Genomic DNA, 15,365 nt, shown 5'->3' on the forward strand with positions numbered 1-15,365 from the left:
AAAATAAATAAATAAATGGCCTTTAGGGTTATTTCTCTGAGACTAAAAATCTGGGTCAAAATATGTAGCAGAAATGCATTCATCATGACCTTATTTATCAACAGTAATGAGAACAAAATGAGATACATGCTTGAGAAAATGAATTCACCAGAAAAGCAATATTGGAACCAAAAAGAGCTTTGAAGACATGTAGACCTGGGTTTGAATCCTAAATTTTGGTTCTACCACCTATAAGTTCACTAACTAAAGGCTGTTGAGCCTCTATGTGCTTTAGTTATTAACTTTTCTTTATATGTGGATAGGGGATGATAGTTTCTAATTTAAAATATTATGTGAAAATCCAATGAAATAATAGATAAAAGTACTTAGCACAGTACCTGTCATAAAGTAGTTGCTCAGTAAGTGCTTACTGCATAAAGGGTGAAGCCAGCCATTATTAATCATTATCATCATAGCACAGATTAATTTATCAGTTCTCTAGCAGAGAGGAGGGGAAGTTTTAATTGCGTATGGTATGTGTAGGTATCAGGTTGGTGTTGGGGAGGTAGTCATGAGTATTATGGAACTGGATGTCTAAAGTGGGTATTAAAAAGGGAAAAGAGGTGGCTGAAAGGTAACTGGAGAGCTGGAAGGTGGTTGGCTGATGGCTCCTTGAGGCTGGGCTTATAAGGACACAATAGAGGATCCTCCTCTGCGCTTCCCCTGTGAGCCTCATCTCCTGTTACCTGCAGACACACATTCTACATGCTGGTGATTCCCTGCACACACTCTGTTGTTTCCTACCTCTGGGCTGCTGCTCCTGTTGTTTACCAGTACAGTGTATTCCACGGTTATCACGTGGCTTAATCATCCTTTGAGATTCAACTCAAGTGTCACCTTTCCAGAAATGTTCAAATTGGACTCAGTTCACTCCTCAGTGACTTCTGATTTCTCTGTGCATTCTTCTCCCTATCATTCCATACTCTAAAATACCAATTTGTGTATGAATTCATCTCCCCCACTACTCTGTGAGCTTCTCCAAAGGGCAGGCTTTGTGTCTTATTTATCTTTATTCTCCCAGAACTCAGCGATGTACTCAGTATGTAGTGATTATTCTAAACACTGGTCAAATTACACTGGACTGAACCAAAGTGGGAATCATCAGGATTCTTTGTGTATTTCATGAAATTTCACTTCAGATTAGGCACTCCCTCCAAAGAAAAGTAGTTATGTGAGGGTTCGTGATTCAGCTCTAGGAGATTTCTGGCCGGGTGAGTTTGTAAATACAGGCCCACTTTCACACCATGGCCAGTTCCAGCTTGCTGTTCTCACTGCTTTTGGGAGCTGCCATTCCAGTGAGGGTTTCTGCAGTTGCTCATTCACTGTTATTATCCAAAGTCAGCACCTGATGAATGCCACTGTGCTAAGGGATAGGTGGCGTTTGGGAAAGGGCTGCAATTTCTGCTGCTGAGATTTCATAGACTGCACTCCTGTAATTTTGTTCTCGGGGAGAGAGTGGGAAAAGGTTAGATGACTTGAAACACTGACCCTCTGGCTGGCATATCACGGGGTCAAGAGATAGAGACCATCCTGGCCAACATAGTAAAACCTCATCTCTGCTAAATATACAAAAATTAGCTGTGTGTGCTGGCATGCAGTTGTAGTCCCAGCTACATGGGAGGCTGAGGCAGGAGAATCCCTTGAGCCTGGGAGGCAGAGGTTGCAGTGAATTGAGATCACGCCACTGCACTCCAGCCTGGCGACAGACCAAGACTCCGTCTTAGGGAAAAAAAAAAAAAAAGCATAATTCTAAATGTATATTTATAAATTTTATTTTTTAGAACTTTGTGGGACTTCTTGGAGGGAAAAATTAGTAAATAGAGGCAGAGTAAAACTGTGGTTTATGAAAACCTCATAAAAGTTCATAATAAAAACTTGGTAAATAAAAATATACACATAAAAGTAGTTTGATTCCTCATAATTCCTGTAAAACTATTATAAATGATAAAAATAAGTCAGTCAGATTTTATTCTCATAAAATCTATATAGCTATTTGAAAATCACCACCAAATTTCAGGCAGTTCTTAAGGTTTAAATTTTATCTCAGAGGATTTTGTGTACTCTATTCACACATAAAAAGCATATCAAATTAGGTTCAGTTCAAGATATGATGGAATCAAAAGTATACAGTGCAATAAAGATGCAGAAAGCAGTATTCAAGGAAATTCCTTTAGGAAGAGTTCTATTCCTCATTCTTTAATCTCAGGTTTTCTCAGTTAGGGCTGTCAGGTTTGTCATAAGGGCTGGAATGGGGAACACAGCTTAGGGTTACCTGAATGGGCCATGAAGCTAGCTTCCTTTTATTCTAATCCTTCCTCTTCTACACTGTCTGAACGGGCTAGTCAATTCGCTTCTGTTTACCTCAGCTTCCTCGTGTGTACAATAAGCGAGGTAATGCCTACCCCAGAGATTGTTTTGGAAATGAAAAGATTCAATAAGTTTAAGGAGTTTAGAGCAGTGTCTGGCCCAAAGCAAGCGCTCAATAAATGTAATTACTCCCTAGCTTTAGCCTTTTCTTGTTCACTGGAAAATGCCAATGCAGCTCAGACATCATTAGTTATTTCTCCATGTATTCATTCACTTAACAAACATTTTTTGAGTATTGAGTATGTGATTGGCACTGTGCATGGTGCCAAAGATACAGATACTGAGTAATTACAGCTCCTCTCTATAATAAGTTCACAGTATAGTGTGTGTGTGACAGGGCTGGCGATGGTGGTAAAAGAGTCTTGAAATTAAACAGACAGTTCTAACATGGGATGATAAATGCTCTGTAGCAAGAAGCACATGGCTCATTTGGATCATAAGGAAGGGAACGTAATGCATTCTCAAAAGGCCAGGACAGGCTTTCCAGCAGAATCAGTATCTAAGATGAATATGAGTTGGCCAAGTGAGAGTTGGGGGTGCGATGGGGTAGCTACCAAGGTAACTGCCTCCCTAGATGCCCTAAAGCAAAGAAATTGTGAAGGGTCAGTGTGGAAAGTCAGGCAGGGGGTGGCCGGAAGCAAGGCTAGCCAAAGGTGAAGGAGTCAGATTGGCAAGGGCCCTTTCCCACTATGCAAAATAAATTTGGCTCTATTCTGTCCTACCTGGTGGAGAAGCTCTGAAGTCTTCTAAACAGGGTTTAAAACACTTAATTTCTCATGTTCGAATTAGTATCTTTAAAATATTATTTCTAATTACTGACAGAATTTACTATTTCTACCTTTGGGCCCCTCTCTGCCCCTGTAGGCTCCTATCATGGCACTGTATTGTTTATTGAACTTACTTTTTCTAATCCTGCCTTCCCTGGGAGACTGAGGGCTTCTCAAATATATATATATTTTTTTAAATCTATCTCTGTATCCCTAGGATCTGGGACAGTTATTGATGTTGCTGAGTAGGCATTCAATGTAAGCTTGATTTAAAAAAAAAAGTTGATTTTTGAAAGCATTTTTTCTTGTATTCTTAGGACAAGCATTATCAGATAAAATCTGGCCCATCAGGTCAACAAAATGAGTAATCTTGTTCACTGCGAAGGAAATGTGAGCTCCATGAGCTGCTTCCCAACAGATCTCTAATCCACCTGTCCTTCTGTATATTCTTTATTAATCACTGCTGGTCAAGCACTGTGCCAGGCACCAAGGGAGATATAAATACTTTGAAGACAGCATTAGATGATTGTGAAAATGTTACATATGTACACAAGCAATCCCTATATCCCAAGGGCATAACACCACAGTGCCTGGCATTGCTGAGTCCTTAATCTCTGTGAATAAATAACAAGTAAAGAAAGGGTGAGTGTATGTGTAAAATGTATGCTATACCCAATAAATGCTCTAAAAGTCCAGATGAGGGAAAATCTGTGAGATGGGTAAATATGATAGGGTCTTATTGAGGTGTCTGAGCCTTGGAAGATAAGTAGGACCTGGTGAGATAGAAGGTAAGGTGGAGGACTCTAAAGAAAGAGAAATAGCATGAACATCACTTCATGCAGACTACTAATGCCTGAAAGAAATGTAAGTCATTGGAAATTATGAAAGCTCTGATAACAATTGAGGTATATTGGAATTCATACAAATGAACCCTTTTTTTAGGCATATAATAATTCAGCCAATGATCACGAGGTCAAGAGATCGAGACCATCCTGGTCAACAAAGTGAAACCCTGTCTCTACTAAAAATACAAAAATTAGCTGGCCGTGGTGGTGGCACGTGCCTGTAGTCCCAACTACTCGGGAGGCTGAGGCAGGAGAATTGCCTGAACCCGGCGGAGGTTGCGGTGAGCCGAGATCGCGCCATTGCACTCCAGCCTGGGTAACAAGAGCGAAACTTCGTCTCAAAAAAAAATAAATAAATAAAAATAATAATAACAATTCAGCCAATGAACGTGGGGAGACCAGCAGTTGCTTTAGCGGATAGTCAAAGTGGGCCCTCATGACAATGGTAATTAAAGCAAAGTTAATTAGTTAATTAAAACAGAAGTGGCAAATGGCACTTTCTAAATTTCACTTAAGGTGGAGGCAACACTAATGATTCTGCCACTGATTAGAATCCCAAGGGAGGGCTTTTCCTTCTGAGAAAATTTATAGCTTTGAGCTGTAGGTCTCTGTCATTAATTTAGCCACAAAAGGCCCATTGCATTTTAGAACCCCAGTTCCATGTGCCTGGAAATTCTGAATCTTGTAGAGCTAGAACTTTAGATTCATCAGATTTAATGCGTTATTTAGGTCAGAACTGGCCTTGTGTTCATTTGTGAATTTGCAGCTGAAGTGAAGGCCTTAAATGGAAGCCTGGCATTATCTGCTTGACAATGATTTGGTGCTGCACCATGCTGTGCTAGAAATTAGTGTCTAGAACCAAAATGTTAATCACAGGGACCTCTATACATTGATGGCATAAATAGCACGTTTCCATATAAAAAAATCTGTAGTGAGTCATTTCCATTTAAATAAAAATCTCCTTTTGCTATTTCAATGAATTGAATGACTGACTCTGGGCACTTTTCTATTTGTGCTCTAGGTTGAGCCAATTTAACTTCCCAGAAAATTGTTGGATCTGTTAGAATTACCTCTGTTGTCTCCTTAGGTGCTCAGAGAGCTCAAAGTGATTCTTTCTCCATGATGAGAGGTGGAAATTTGCTTCCTCTAGCCCGCTTCTCACCGAAGACATGAACTACTCTTCAGGCCCCTAAACTTGTCCTCTCTTGGGTCTATGATGGTGCTTGCTTTTTTTTTTTTTTTTTTTTTTGAGACGGAATTTCGCTCATTACCCAGGCTGGAGTGCAATGGCACGATCTTGGCTCTCTGCAACCTCCGCCTCCTGGGTTCAGGCAATTCTCCTGCCTCAGCCTCCTGAGTAGCTGGGATTACAGGCACGCACCACCATGCCCAGCTAATTTTTTGTATTAGTAGAGACGAGGTTTCACCATGTTGACCAGGATGGTCTCAATCTCTTGACCTGGTGATCCACCCGCCTCGGCCTCCCAAAGTGCTGGGATTACAGGCATGAGCCACCGCGCCCGGCCGGTGTTTTCTAAAGTAAGTTCTTTGGAGCATTAGCTCTTCAGAATGTTAAGAGGGTTACTTGGAAAAATAAACGGTCTTGTGTATAAGTTTGCAAAGTAATTAGAAAAAGTGAACAAATGGATGATAGTTTTCTACTACTTGCACCGAGTGCAAGACTTCTCAGTGTTTATCTCCAATAACAGAATAGAGGTTTTTTTTTTTACGTTTTTGACCAAATAATTTCTTTTTCATTGAGCTATTTAATTTTCAACTCATACACTAATTTTCCAAAGAAGGCAGTCCATATATGCTCAGCTTTAGTGATTATCAGCTAAGATGTTAGTTTAAAAACGGCTCCATTACTCCTTAGTCATGAGATAATAGGTAAGTCTTCTCACCGTGTAGGAGCTCAAATTCCTCATGTAAAGAATGGGAGGATTGTTGCTTCAATTAGAAATGTTAGACTAGGGGCCGGGCACGGTGGCTCACGCCTGTAATCCCAGCACTTTGGGAGGCCGAGGCAGGTGGATCACGAGGTCAAGAGATCGAGACCATCCTGGTCAACATGGTGAAACCCCGTCTCTACTAAAAATACAAAAATTTAGCTGGGCACGGTGGCACGTGCCTGTAATCCCAGCTACTCAGGAGGCTGAGGCAGGAGAATTGCCTGAACCCAGGAGGCGGATGTTGCGGTGAGCCGAGATCGCGCCATTGCACTCCAGCCTGGGTAACAAGAGCGAAACTCCATCTCAAAAAAAAAAAAAAGAAAAGAAAAAAGAAATATTAGACTAGTAATACATATGAAAGGTAAAGTTCTGTAAGGTGGCAGAACATAACAGGTGGGCAGTAAATGAACCATTTGGGGGACTACTCTGATTTGAACCTTTTTGCCCGTCTCTTACTTTGTGCTTCACTTCATCTTCCTTCCTTCCTCTTCTTTGCCCTCTTCTCTGTTCCATTCCTCCTCCTTCTATGACCATTACCACCATGACTACTACTAGGTACTAACATTTTAGACACTATGCACTGGATTATCTAACAAACACTTGGCGCCCCCTTTTCTCTTTCCATTTCCATGATAGAGGTGGAAGAGGCTAAATGTCACTTGCCCACATTCTCTTGTATTAGACAGTTTTGGCTCAGTGAGACAAAAGGGCAATTCTTTGTTTTCCCTAATGAAAGGATGTAATGTATGGAGCCATGGCAATTGTATTACAACCGTTAGTAACAGGTCTAGAGAATGGCAGAAGTGTTTGCCTTTGCATCACTGAACCAACACCCGAAGCAATCTCCCTCCAAAATTTTTTATAACATAAGGAAAATGAACCCCAAAGAGTATAAGTGTTTGAAAATAGGCTTTCCACTACTTGCAGACACAATTCTAAAAGGTTAGGTGGCATTTACTGAATACTTTCTATGTGCTGGTACTAAACACTTAATGAATATTACCTTATTGACTACTCAAAATAGGAATTATTATCTACCATTTTACAGTTGAGAAAACAGCCTAAAGTGCCTTATTCAAATTCATAGCTGAATTGAAACCCACGTGTGGTTCCAAAGCCGGAACTGTCAACTAGTATGCTGCCTTTGCATTTTCCATCTCTGTACAGACGCCTTTCCAGGAGCCTGTGCTAACTTTGGGAGACATAGTTACTCTAACCTTAGATACTGTTATATTCTTTATTTTGAGATACACAGTATCCTCTTTAAGATGGAGAGCCCTTGCCATCTGCCATTCCATGAGGAAGGGACACACATAGACCCTACCCAGAAACAGCGGGCATACCCAGTCTGAGATTATAGCAGTCTATTTCTTCATACACAAGATGGAGGGCAGCAGAACAGAGCTGGATCCAGCAGGGTGGATGCTTCTCCCCAAATACCTACATCCAGAGACTTAATTTACCTATTTAAGTCCACCTGACATCCCAAGAGGTGGGCTCAATGGTGTATTAAGATTTTCAAGTCTGAGAAGCACAACTCATGGAAGTGATTCAGAGGAAAATGTGAAAATATTAGAAACATCTGAATTTATTTGTTTCCCATTATTTAAGCTGTAGTGTGGCAGACAATACAATATACAGTGACTTTTATACAACTAATCATCAAATGGGAGATGAATCCCTACATAATTCACTATATCCTCCAATGTAATAAATATGCTAACCATCTTGATTTTGTATCACAGAGAATAAATATTTAGTTTTGGAACTCATGGAAGCTATAGAGGAAAGGAATTGTAGTTTGCATTTCTTTCTAAGGACTGTGGCTTAAAAAAAAAGAGCAGGTATCAGACGCATGTGATATAAGAGAATATAGCTTGACTTGCCCCCTTTTCTTCTCCATATCAAAAGCAGGTCCTAGCTTGAATATTTTGATTGATGGCAAAAAAAGAAATCTCTATATAATCAGATTGTAGCCTGTCTCAGCTATAATCACATAGACAGATCAAGATTTGCCAAGATTGCAGAAAGAAGACCAAACACTTGCCAAAACTCTCTCCTTACCCTTGAGATTTTAACATCCAAATGCACAGATTGCAAAATCCAGCAAAAAAAAAAAAAAAAAAAAAAAAAAAAAACAACAACAAAAAACACTACATAGCCCTGTAGGAAAAACAAGTTAAAACGTTGCAACAAAAATCTTTAGAATTTCTGTTTTCTACTTATTAGCACTATCAGTAAAATGTGTTGCCTTTGTTTGCTCCTTTGTTTATTAAATTAGGAATGAAATAGTTGAAAATATTAACTAATGTTACTAGGGAACTATTATAACTATAGCAAAGTACAAGGTCAGTGATCCGAGTCTAGAGTAGAACCTGGTGACCACATGAGTGAGATATCTGCAATACAGGGCACTGTTGTCTCAATCTTATAAAAGTTAATAGGACAAGTGGGGAGCAAGACTGTGCACATTTGAAGATAAGCAAAAAAAATACCTACCACATAACTACCTTCCCAAATGTATTCAACAAACATACCAGAAATCATTATTGAGCATCTTCTATGTGCCAAGCACCCTTCAAGGTACAGTCAGGTATTGGAGGCACTGTGATTAGCAGGGCTCCACCCCTAAGGAGCTTGCTCTGCTTAAATTGGAACAAAGGATGTGCGCTATACAGAATATCAAGGAGCTGGAAAACCCAGACTGTATAATCAATGTCTCCATAGATTTCTTCTGTCATTTATAATGCTCTCTTTGTTATTAAGATCATCCAGATTGTGTATCTGATACAGTAACTGTCAGGAGTAAAAGAAGACTGACAGTGGTTAACTTGGTTAATTAAAATAGCAAATACTTAAGAAGTGGTTACTATGTGGCGGACACTATACACATGTTAACTCATTCAGTTCTCACAATCAGTCTATGAACTACGCATTCCATTATCTCCGTTTTTTCGAGGAACAAGGCATAGAGAGGTTACGTGAATTTGCTTAAGGTTCCACAGCTGGCAAGTGATGCCGCCAGTATTTAATCCCAGTGTCCTCTAGCATTGTACTGTGCTATTTTTAGAAAAGTGCCTACTATGTGCCAGCCTTTACATGTATTATCTCCTTCACTTTTTATAATTCAGTGTGTCAGATGTTAGAAATAAGGTGCAGAGAGACGAAGCAGCAGTGCTGTTGTTCAAACTGAAACAATCCGGCTCTGCAGCCTGTGTTCTCGGCCACCACTCCATGCTCTCTCCCTAAGGAGCTTTCTTTAGTGAGTTTTTAGGTGCTTAGACATAGACTCACAATTCCCTCCCTCCCTCAACGTGCTTGTTTTGTATACTGGGCTTTCCTGGGAGATTTTGTTTACAGATAGGACTTGAAGAAAAGCTGATAAAACAAAAGTCTGAAAAATAAATTTTCTTAGCCAAAAGGAAAGGCTGATGTTGCAGAAATTTCAGAAAAAGAACGTTTCATAGAGGAGTCAGGAAGGCAGATGGAAAATAGGCCAGCAGGTTAGATATATGAAAGGCCTGCTGTGTACAGACCACACCATTGCCAGGATTTATTGAAGAAGACACGAATTACAGTTTAATTGAATATCTCGTACGATGTACGTAAAAAGAGATGAGAAGTGTAAAGGAAGTGGAAAAGAACTGAAAGAGGTAAGAGTACAAGTTAATAATGTAAATGAATTGGACCCTGTGGATAAAATTCAACTATCCTCTGAGTTATTTTCAAACCTCAGCAGACACAGTATCTTCACCATCAGGCTAAGTCATGCTCTGAAGATTTAACGCTGACAGAAAGTAGGACTTCCATGCAGGCTAAGTGATGGTATAGGAGAATAGTTCAAGCAACGTTATTTAGATATGTAGCTTCCATTTAAAAGATACATATCTTCCAGTTATTTATCTAGCTTTAAAAAATACTGTTAAATTTCAGTAGAGTTAGCAGCGCTGATGTCTCGATCAGCCCTTTTGATGTGTACTTCTTAAATAAAGGTGGTCCTTAGTCCCAATTATCATCAATCTGTGTGGCCTTTTTGGTACTTCATCATTTCTTCCCGAGCCACTGATAACATCATCTTGCCTTCTGAAGTGCTTTGGGATCATTTATCATGTAAAGCAGTTCCTTACCTGGGAGGAAATCACTGGCTTTTGGCTCTAGATTCTTTTCAGATTGAAATGGTCGAATAACTACTCCCTATGATAACTGTGGGGTGGCATGAGACTATAGGCCACAGAGAACTGGGAAACTGACTGGTTGTTTAGGACAATTATATGCAAAGTCAGTTTGTTGTTTTGTCCTTTTCAGCTGCTTCAACCTCTCCCAAAGATTTCATCTTGCCCATTAAGAGCTGAAATAGAAATCCTACATTCTTGTGCCTCAATGAGATGGGCATTTAAGCACTCTTCTGGCTTGAATAAGGTTGAGGCAAGTGCAGTCTGATGTGTAGCGTTCTTGGCATTCTGCTCTCAGTAGAATCTTTGTTAGTAATACATTTTTTAATCTGTTCTGGTGAACTAGAACTTATCTCACAATGTAACTCTGTTCCCTCAGGACTTGACGGGCCTTGCCTTGGCTTTGCGATCTAACTCTGCTCTGTCTACCTCTCAGCCTCACTCCCTATATGCTGTTAACTCTGCTTTATTAGAGATTTTAACTTCCATGTTTCTAAACTTGCCCTAAGTAATTGGACCCACATTCCATTAACCCCATAAATACCATTTGATGAGAAGGTCCATTCCCCGAGGACCCTGACTCCCGTGGTTTTATTTACTCAAATTTCTCCCATTTAAAAGACCCAAGAAACACACGCCTCTGCATCAGCTCTAGGGGTCAGCACCCCTCTAAGCCCCCACTACTTTTACCTTAAGGTTTCCCCAGAGGATCCCCTTCTCTTCCACAGGTTGACTAGGCTGCTGGATCTGCTGGCTGCGGAGGATGACTTGCCATCCCCTACATGCATGCGCACCACGGTAGATGTGGTGAAGGCGCTGCGCACATTTCTCTCTGGTTTGGCCAGGATGATGTACACCTTCGGCACAAACATGCAGCCTAAAGCCACTGTGGCACTGAGGCTAACCGAGAAACACATGGTGATGATTTTGTAGTTGCTGCCAAAGTAGATTGGCACAAAAGCCAGCCATATAATGCAGGTCGTGTACATTGTGAAGGCGATATACTTGGCCTCATTGAAGTTAGCTGGAACATTTCTGGTCTTGAACGCATAGAAGGTGCAGCTCAAAATCAACAATCCATTGTATCCAAGTGGAGTGACAACTCCGAGGTTGGTGGTGTTACAGATCAGGTAGACTTCCCGAATGCTTGGATAGTCATGCATTATATCAGGAGGCTCCATTATAAAGAGGGCAACAATGATGCCCAACTGGATGCATATGAGAATGAAAGCAATCACTAGCTGGGCACAGGCACTCATGAATCTAGGCTTTTTGGTACAGATCTTCTTCTTGCTGCCAGCCAGGATCCTTGCAATACGGTTGGTCTTTGTTACAAGGGCTGAGTAGCTCATGGCTGGGGAGAGACCAATACCAATTCTCTGAAGGTAGCAGTAAATCTGTTTGGGCTTTGCAATGAGGCAGAAGGTACATAAGTAGCCTAGGCAGATGCCAGCGAGGATAATGTAGCAGAGTTCCCTGCTTGAGGACTTGACTACTGGTGTATCCCGGTAAATGATGAAGACTACAGTAACAAACAGAGTGGCCAGGAGGCCAAGGCAGGCAAACACCACAGCTGCAATGGGTTCAGGGTCACCCCATCGAAGATATTGTACTGGGATCAAATCACAACCTGCAGAGACACAAACACATACGGTAAAGGAGGGAGAGATGTTGACTTGGGTCACGTATCCTTAAGTTACAAGCAGCTGTTTATGACCATTTCAGTCTGTCTCCCATCTGCCTTTTTAATTTCAGAATCTCATGCTACTCATTGTTTCGTGTGTTCATTCAGGAAATTTTTATGATGATATTACTGAACACATACACGATCTATGATAGGAACTGTTCTAGGCTCTAAAACACAATAATGAAGAACATGTTTCCAGCCCTCATATAAAATTAATCAGGAGCCTTTAAACAATTGGTCATCAACAAGTATAACATGGACTCTTAATCAGTCTGTGGAAGCAGCAAAGGCCTCCTACAATAGGAATTAGCAAATAAATGTGTGGGTTTGATGGAGTTGGGGATTTCATGGACTTGGCAAACACGTTAACTGTAAGGAAGAGAGGCATGAAAATAAACCACCATATGATAGTGTAACAAGTGGCCTAAGATGAGGCTGGGAGGTAGGCAGGAGGGGGATTTTGCAGTTCAGAGAGTCCTAGATCAATAGGGAGTTAGTCTAAGGATCTACGTAGAGCAATGCCAGGGTCAGATTTGTGTGTGTGTGTGTGTGTGTGTGTGTGTTTTAAACATTTCTTTGGTTGCTGTGTGGGTTTTGGATGAGATAAAGGTGTGGACACATTTAAGACTTATTTTAGAGCCATATAGAGTGAATGGATGTGGGAATGTGTGAAAAGTGAAAAAGGTATAAATATGACCAACACTAGTAAAGAAGAATTGGAATTTTCAGAGAACCTTGTGGTTTAGATGTTACAGAAGATTCTGTTAAAAAAGGAAGATGTTCATTTTTATAAGAAAACTGACCCCAAAGGGAAACCATTGGCAGGCAAGGGAAGTGCACCACTCTCAAAATAATTCCTTACTTACGGCATGCAGGTTTTAAAATATGTCTTAATCGTATAGCAGAAAAAAGTGACAGAATATAGCATCATTTGGGTTATCTGTCCTCTTTTACAATTTTATAGGACAGTGGTTCTCAAAGTTGGCTACACACTAGAACTACCAAGACACCGTATATATACACACACACACACACACACACACACCTATATATGTGTGCATATATATAAAACTATATGTGTATGTGAGTGTGTGTGTGTATGTGCATATATATGTAAGATCCTGAGACCTGTGTGTCCCATTGGTTGAGCTTCTGACTTAATTGGTCTGATCATGACCTGGGCATCAGGATTTTTTAACACTATTGCAAGTGCTTCTAATGTGCAAGCAAAGTTGAGAACCATTGTTCTAGGAGGATCATTCCTGTCAGTTAGACTTTTAAAGAAAACAGAATTGAGGTAGCTTCACTGAGTAAGTAGGGAAGGAGGCAAGTAATCTGGAGTATTGGAAATGTGAGGAATATGGCGGAAATGACTAATTGCATGTCAGTATCTATTTGGCCCTCTATTCTCAGCAACAGATCTCTAATTTCATTTGAGATGGTAAAGGCATCGGTTAAAACACTGCATTTTTCATCAACAGTTGCCGTAAAATGTGGCATATGAGGAGGTTTTGGCCAATAACATGTAAAGAGAGGATTCCTAAAAGGAAAATAAACTCATGGTAGAAGTAACCTTTTTCCCTTCTTTACTTTCTTCTGTTGCTGCCCTTAATATAAACATGATGGCTAGAACTCCAGCAGTTGTTTTGGGCTTAAGGCAACTTGAAGGACAGAAAATGTGTTTTGGGTTTGGAAGAGAAAAATAGAGGGGGCTCCACTCCCCACTACCTGTGAAGTATGCATATCAACATCTTCTTTGTTTAAGCTTCCTTTATGTATCTATTTCCTTGATATATGCAGGTAAACCAAATCCTTGTTGAGAAGGGGTAAAGTTTTCTTATTAACTTGTCATATCCCATGATCAAGAGTGTTACAGTCAGTGGCTTTGAATATCAATGGTTACTGGGAGGTAGGGGAGGCAAGGAAGCATGTAGTTCTTCCAAACTATGTCTAACGCCGCTTCTAAGGGAAGAAGGGAGGGAACTGGAAGAAGGAAAGGGAAATGAAAGGGAAGGGGAAAAAAGGAAGGGAAGAGAAGGGGATAGAAGGGGAAGGGAATGGAATTCTTCTTCGTCTTATTTCTGCCCTGCTGCTGTTTTGCTTTAAGATCTTAGATAGTATTATTAGTACTATAATTAAAGTCATAATAGGTTTAATATGAGTTATGAGCTAGCCTGGGATTTTCAGCACACCTTGCAAAATTGTTTCTATGGGAAAATGTATTCTTACTTTAAATAATTGTACATTTAAAATGGAAACAAAATACATTTAATTTTAGAAATTGTGGATAGTTCAGACTAAATACAACTAAATACAAAACACTTTTGATATATAACCTCATTAAGTATAAAAAATACATCTCTCATTGCTCATTAATATACCTGTATCCATATTTCTAGTCATCCATGTTCCCATGTGCTTCCTATAGAAGTTGGATTTCAATTTCTGATACTTTAGTATGCCATAGAGCTTAGGCTTATATACACAAAATTGCTCCTTGGAGAGACTTTTACAAAATAAAGTATTAATCATGCATGTACATATATATATATATATATATTTGTTTTGTTTTGTTTTGTTTTGTTTTGTTTGAGACATAGTCTCGCTTTGTTGCCCAGGCTAGAGTTCAGTAGTGCGATCTTGGCTCACTGCAACCTCTGCCTCCTGAGTTCAAGCAATTCTTGCCTCAGCCTTCTGAGTAGCTGGGATTACAGACACACCTGGATAATTTTTTTTAATTTTTAGTAGAGACAGGGTTTCACCATATTGGCCAGGCTAGTAGAACTCCTGGCCACAAGTGATCCACCTACCTCTGCTTCTCAAAGTTCTGGAATTACAGCTGTGAGCCACCGGGCATATCCCATTCCTGTCTTTATTATTTCATAATAGTTCATTTATATTAATGATTTAACAATAAAATTTATTAAATATATAGAGATCTGTTTCTACTGCTAGATCATAAGCTACTAATGCCTACAGGAATTTACTTATATAGGAAATGTTATGTATGTATGTGGGGCAGGAATCATTTCATTAACTATAAAAGAACTGAAAAACAATGACTTTAAGGACTTTAGTTTTACCCAATTTTTTCCTACAGTCCTGCTAAACCTTGTTTTCATCTTAATGTAATTAAGTCTAATTTCAAAATACTTTGCATAGAATAACATTACTGCTATTTTTATCAGATATATTTTCGAGCTCTTCATGTTCAGCTTATTAACATCTGTGTGTAAATAAAGAAAACTCATTAGATACATGTGTTAAAAAATGTACACGAGGCTTGCCTGTAAGGTGATGTAATTATTTTCACAAATTTATCAGAATGCATACATTCAAATGAATTTTTTTTAATTTAATGTAAATTAGAAAGCCTTAGGTTTAGTGTGATGCTGCCATTGTAAAAATACTGTTGTAACTATTGCCTAAGAAGAGCAAATTAGACCGATTAAACGGTTATAATTGCTGAGTCTTATAACTGAATAAGATCTTAGAGTTTCCAAAAAATCGATGAGTATCACAATCACTTGGGAAGC

The 15,365-nt window shown here is 39.6% G+C and overlaps 1 protein-coding gene across 5 annotated transcripts in view; it reads right to left on the reverse strand.

Annotated features, from left to right (window-relative positions):
* Nucleotides 1–15,365, reverse strand: part of GRM5 (glutamate metabotropic receptor 5) — a 551,045-nt gene that overhangs the window by 53,746 nt on the left and 481,934 nt on the right. For all 5 annotated transcript variants that reach the window (XM_012444850.3, XM_012444849.3, XM_012444851.3 and 2 more), the window contains exon 8: nt 10,833–11,772. In XM_012444850.3, the coding sequence (XP_012300273.2) occupies nt 10,833–11,772 (940 nt within the window). The remainder of the gene's footprint in view (nt 1–10,832; nt 11,773–15,365) is intronic.

This window comes from Aotus nancymaae, unplaced genomic scaffold (genome assembly GCF_030222135.1).
Source record: "Aotus nancymaae isolate 86718 unplaced genomic scaffold, 86718_ANA_hifiasm-v0.15.2.pri h1tg000059l, whole genome shotgun sequence".
Lineage (NCBI taxonomy): Eukaryota > Metazoa > Chordata > Mammalia > Primates > Aotidae > Aotus > Aotus nancymaae.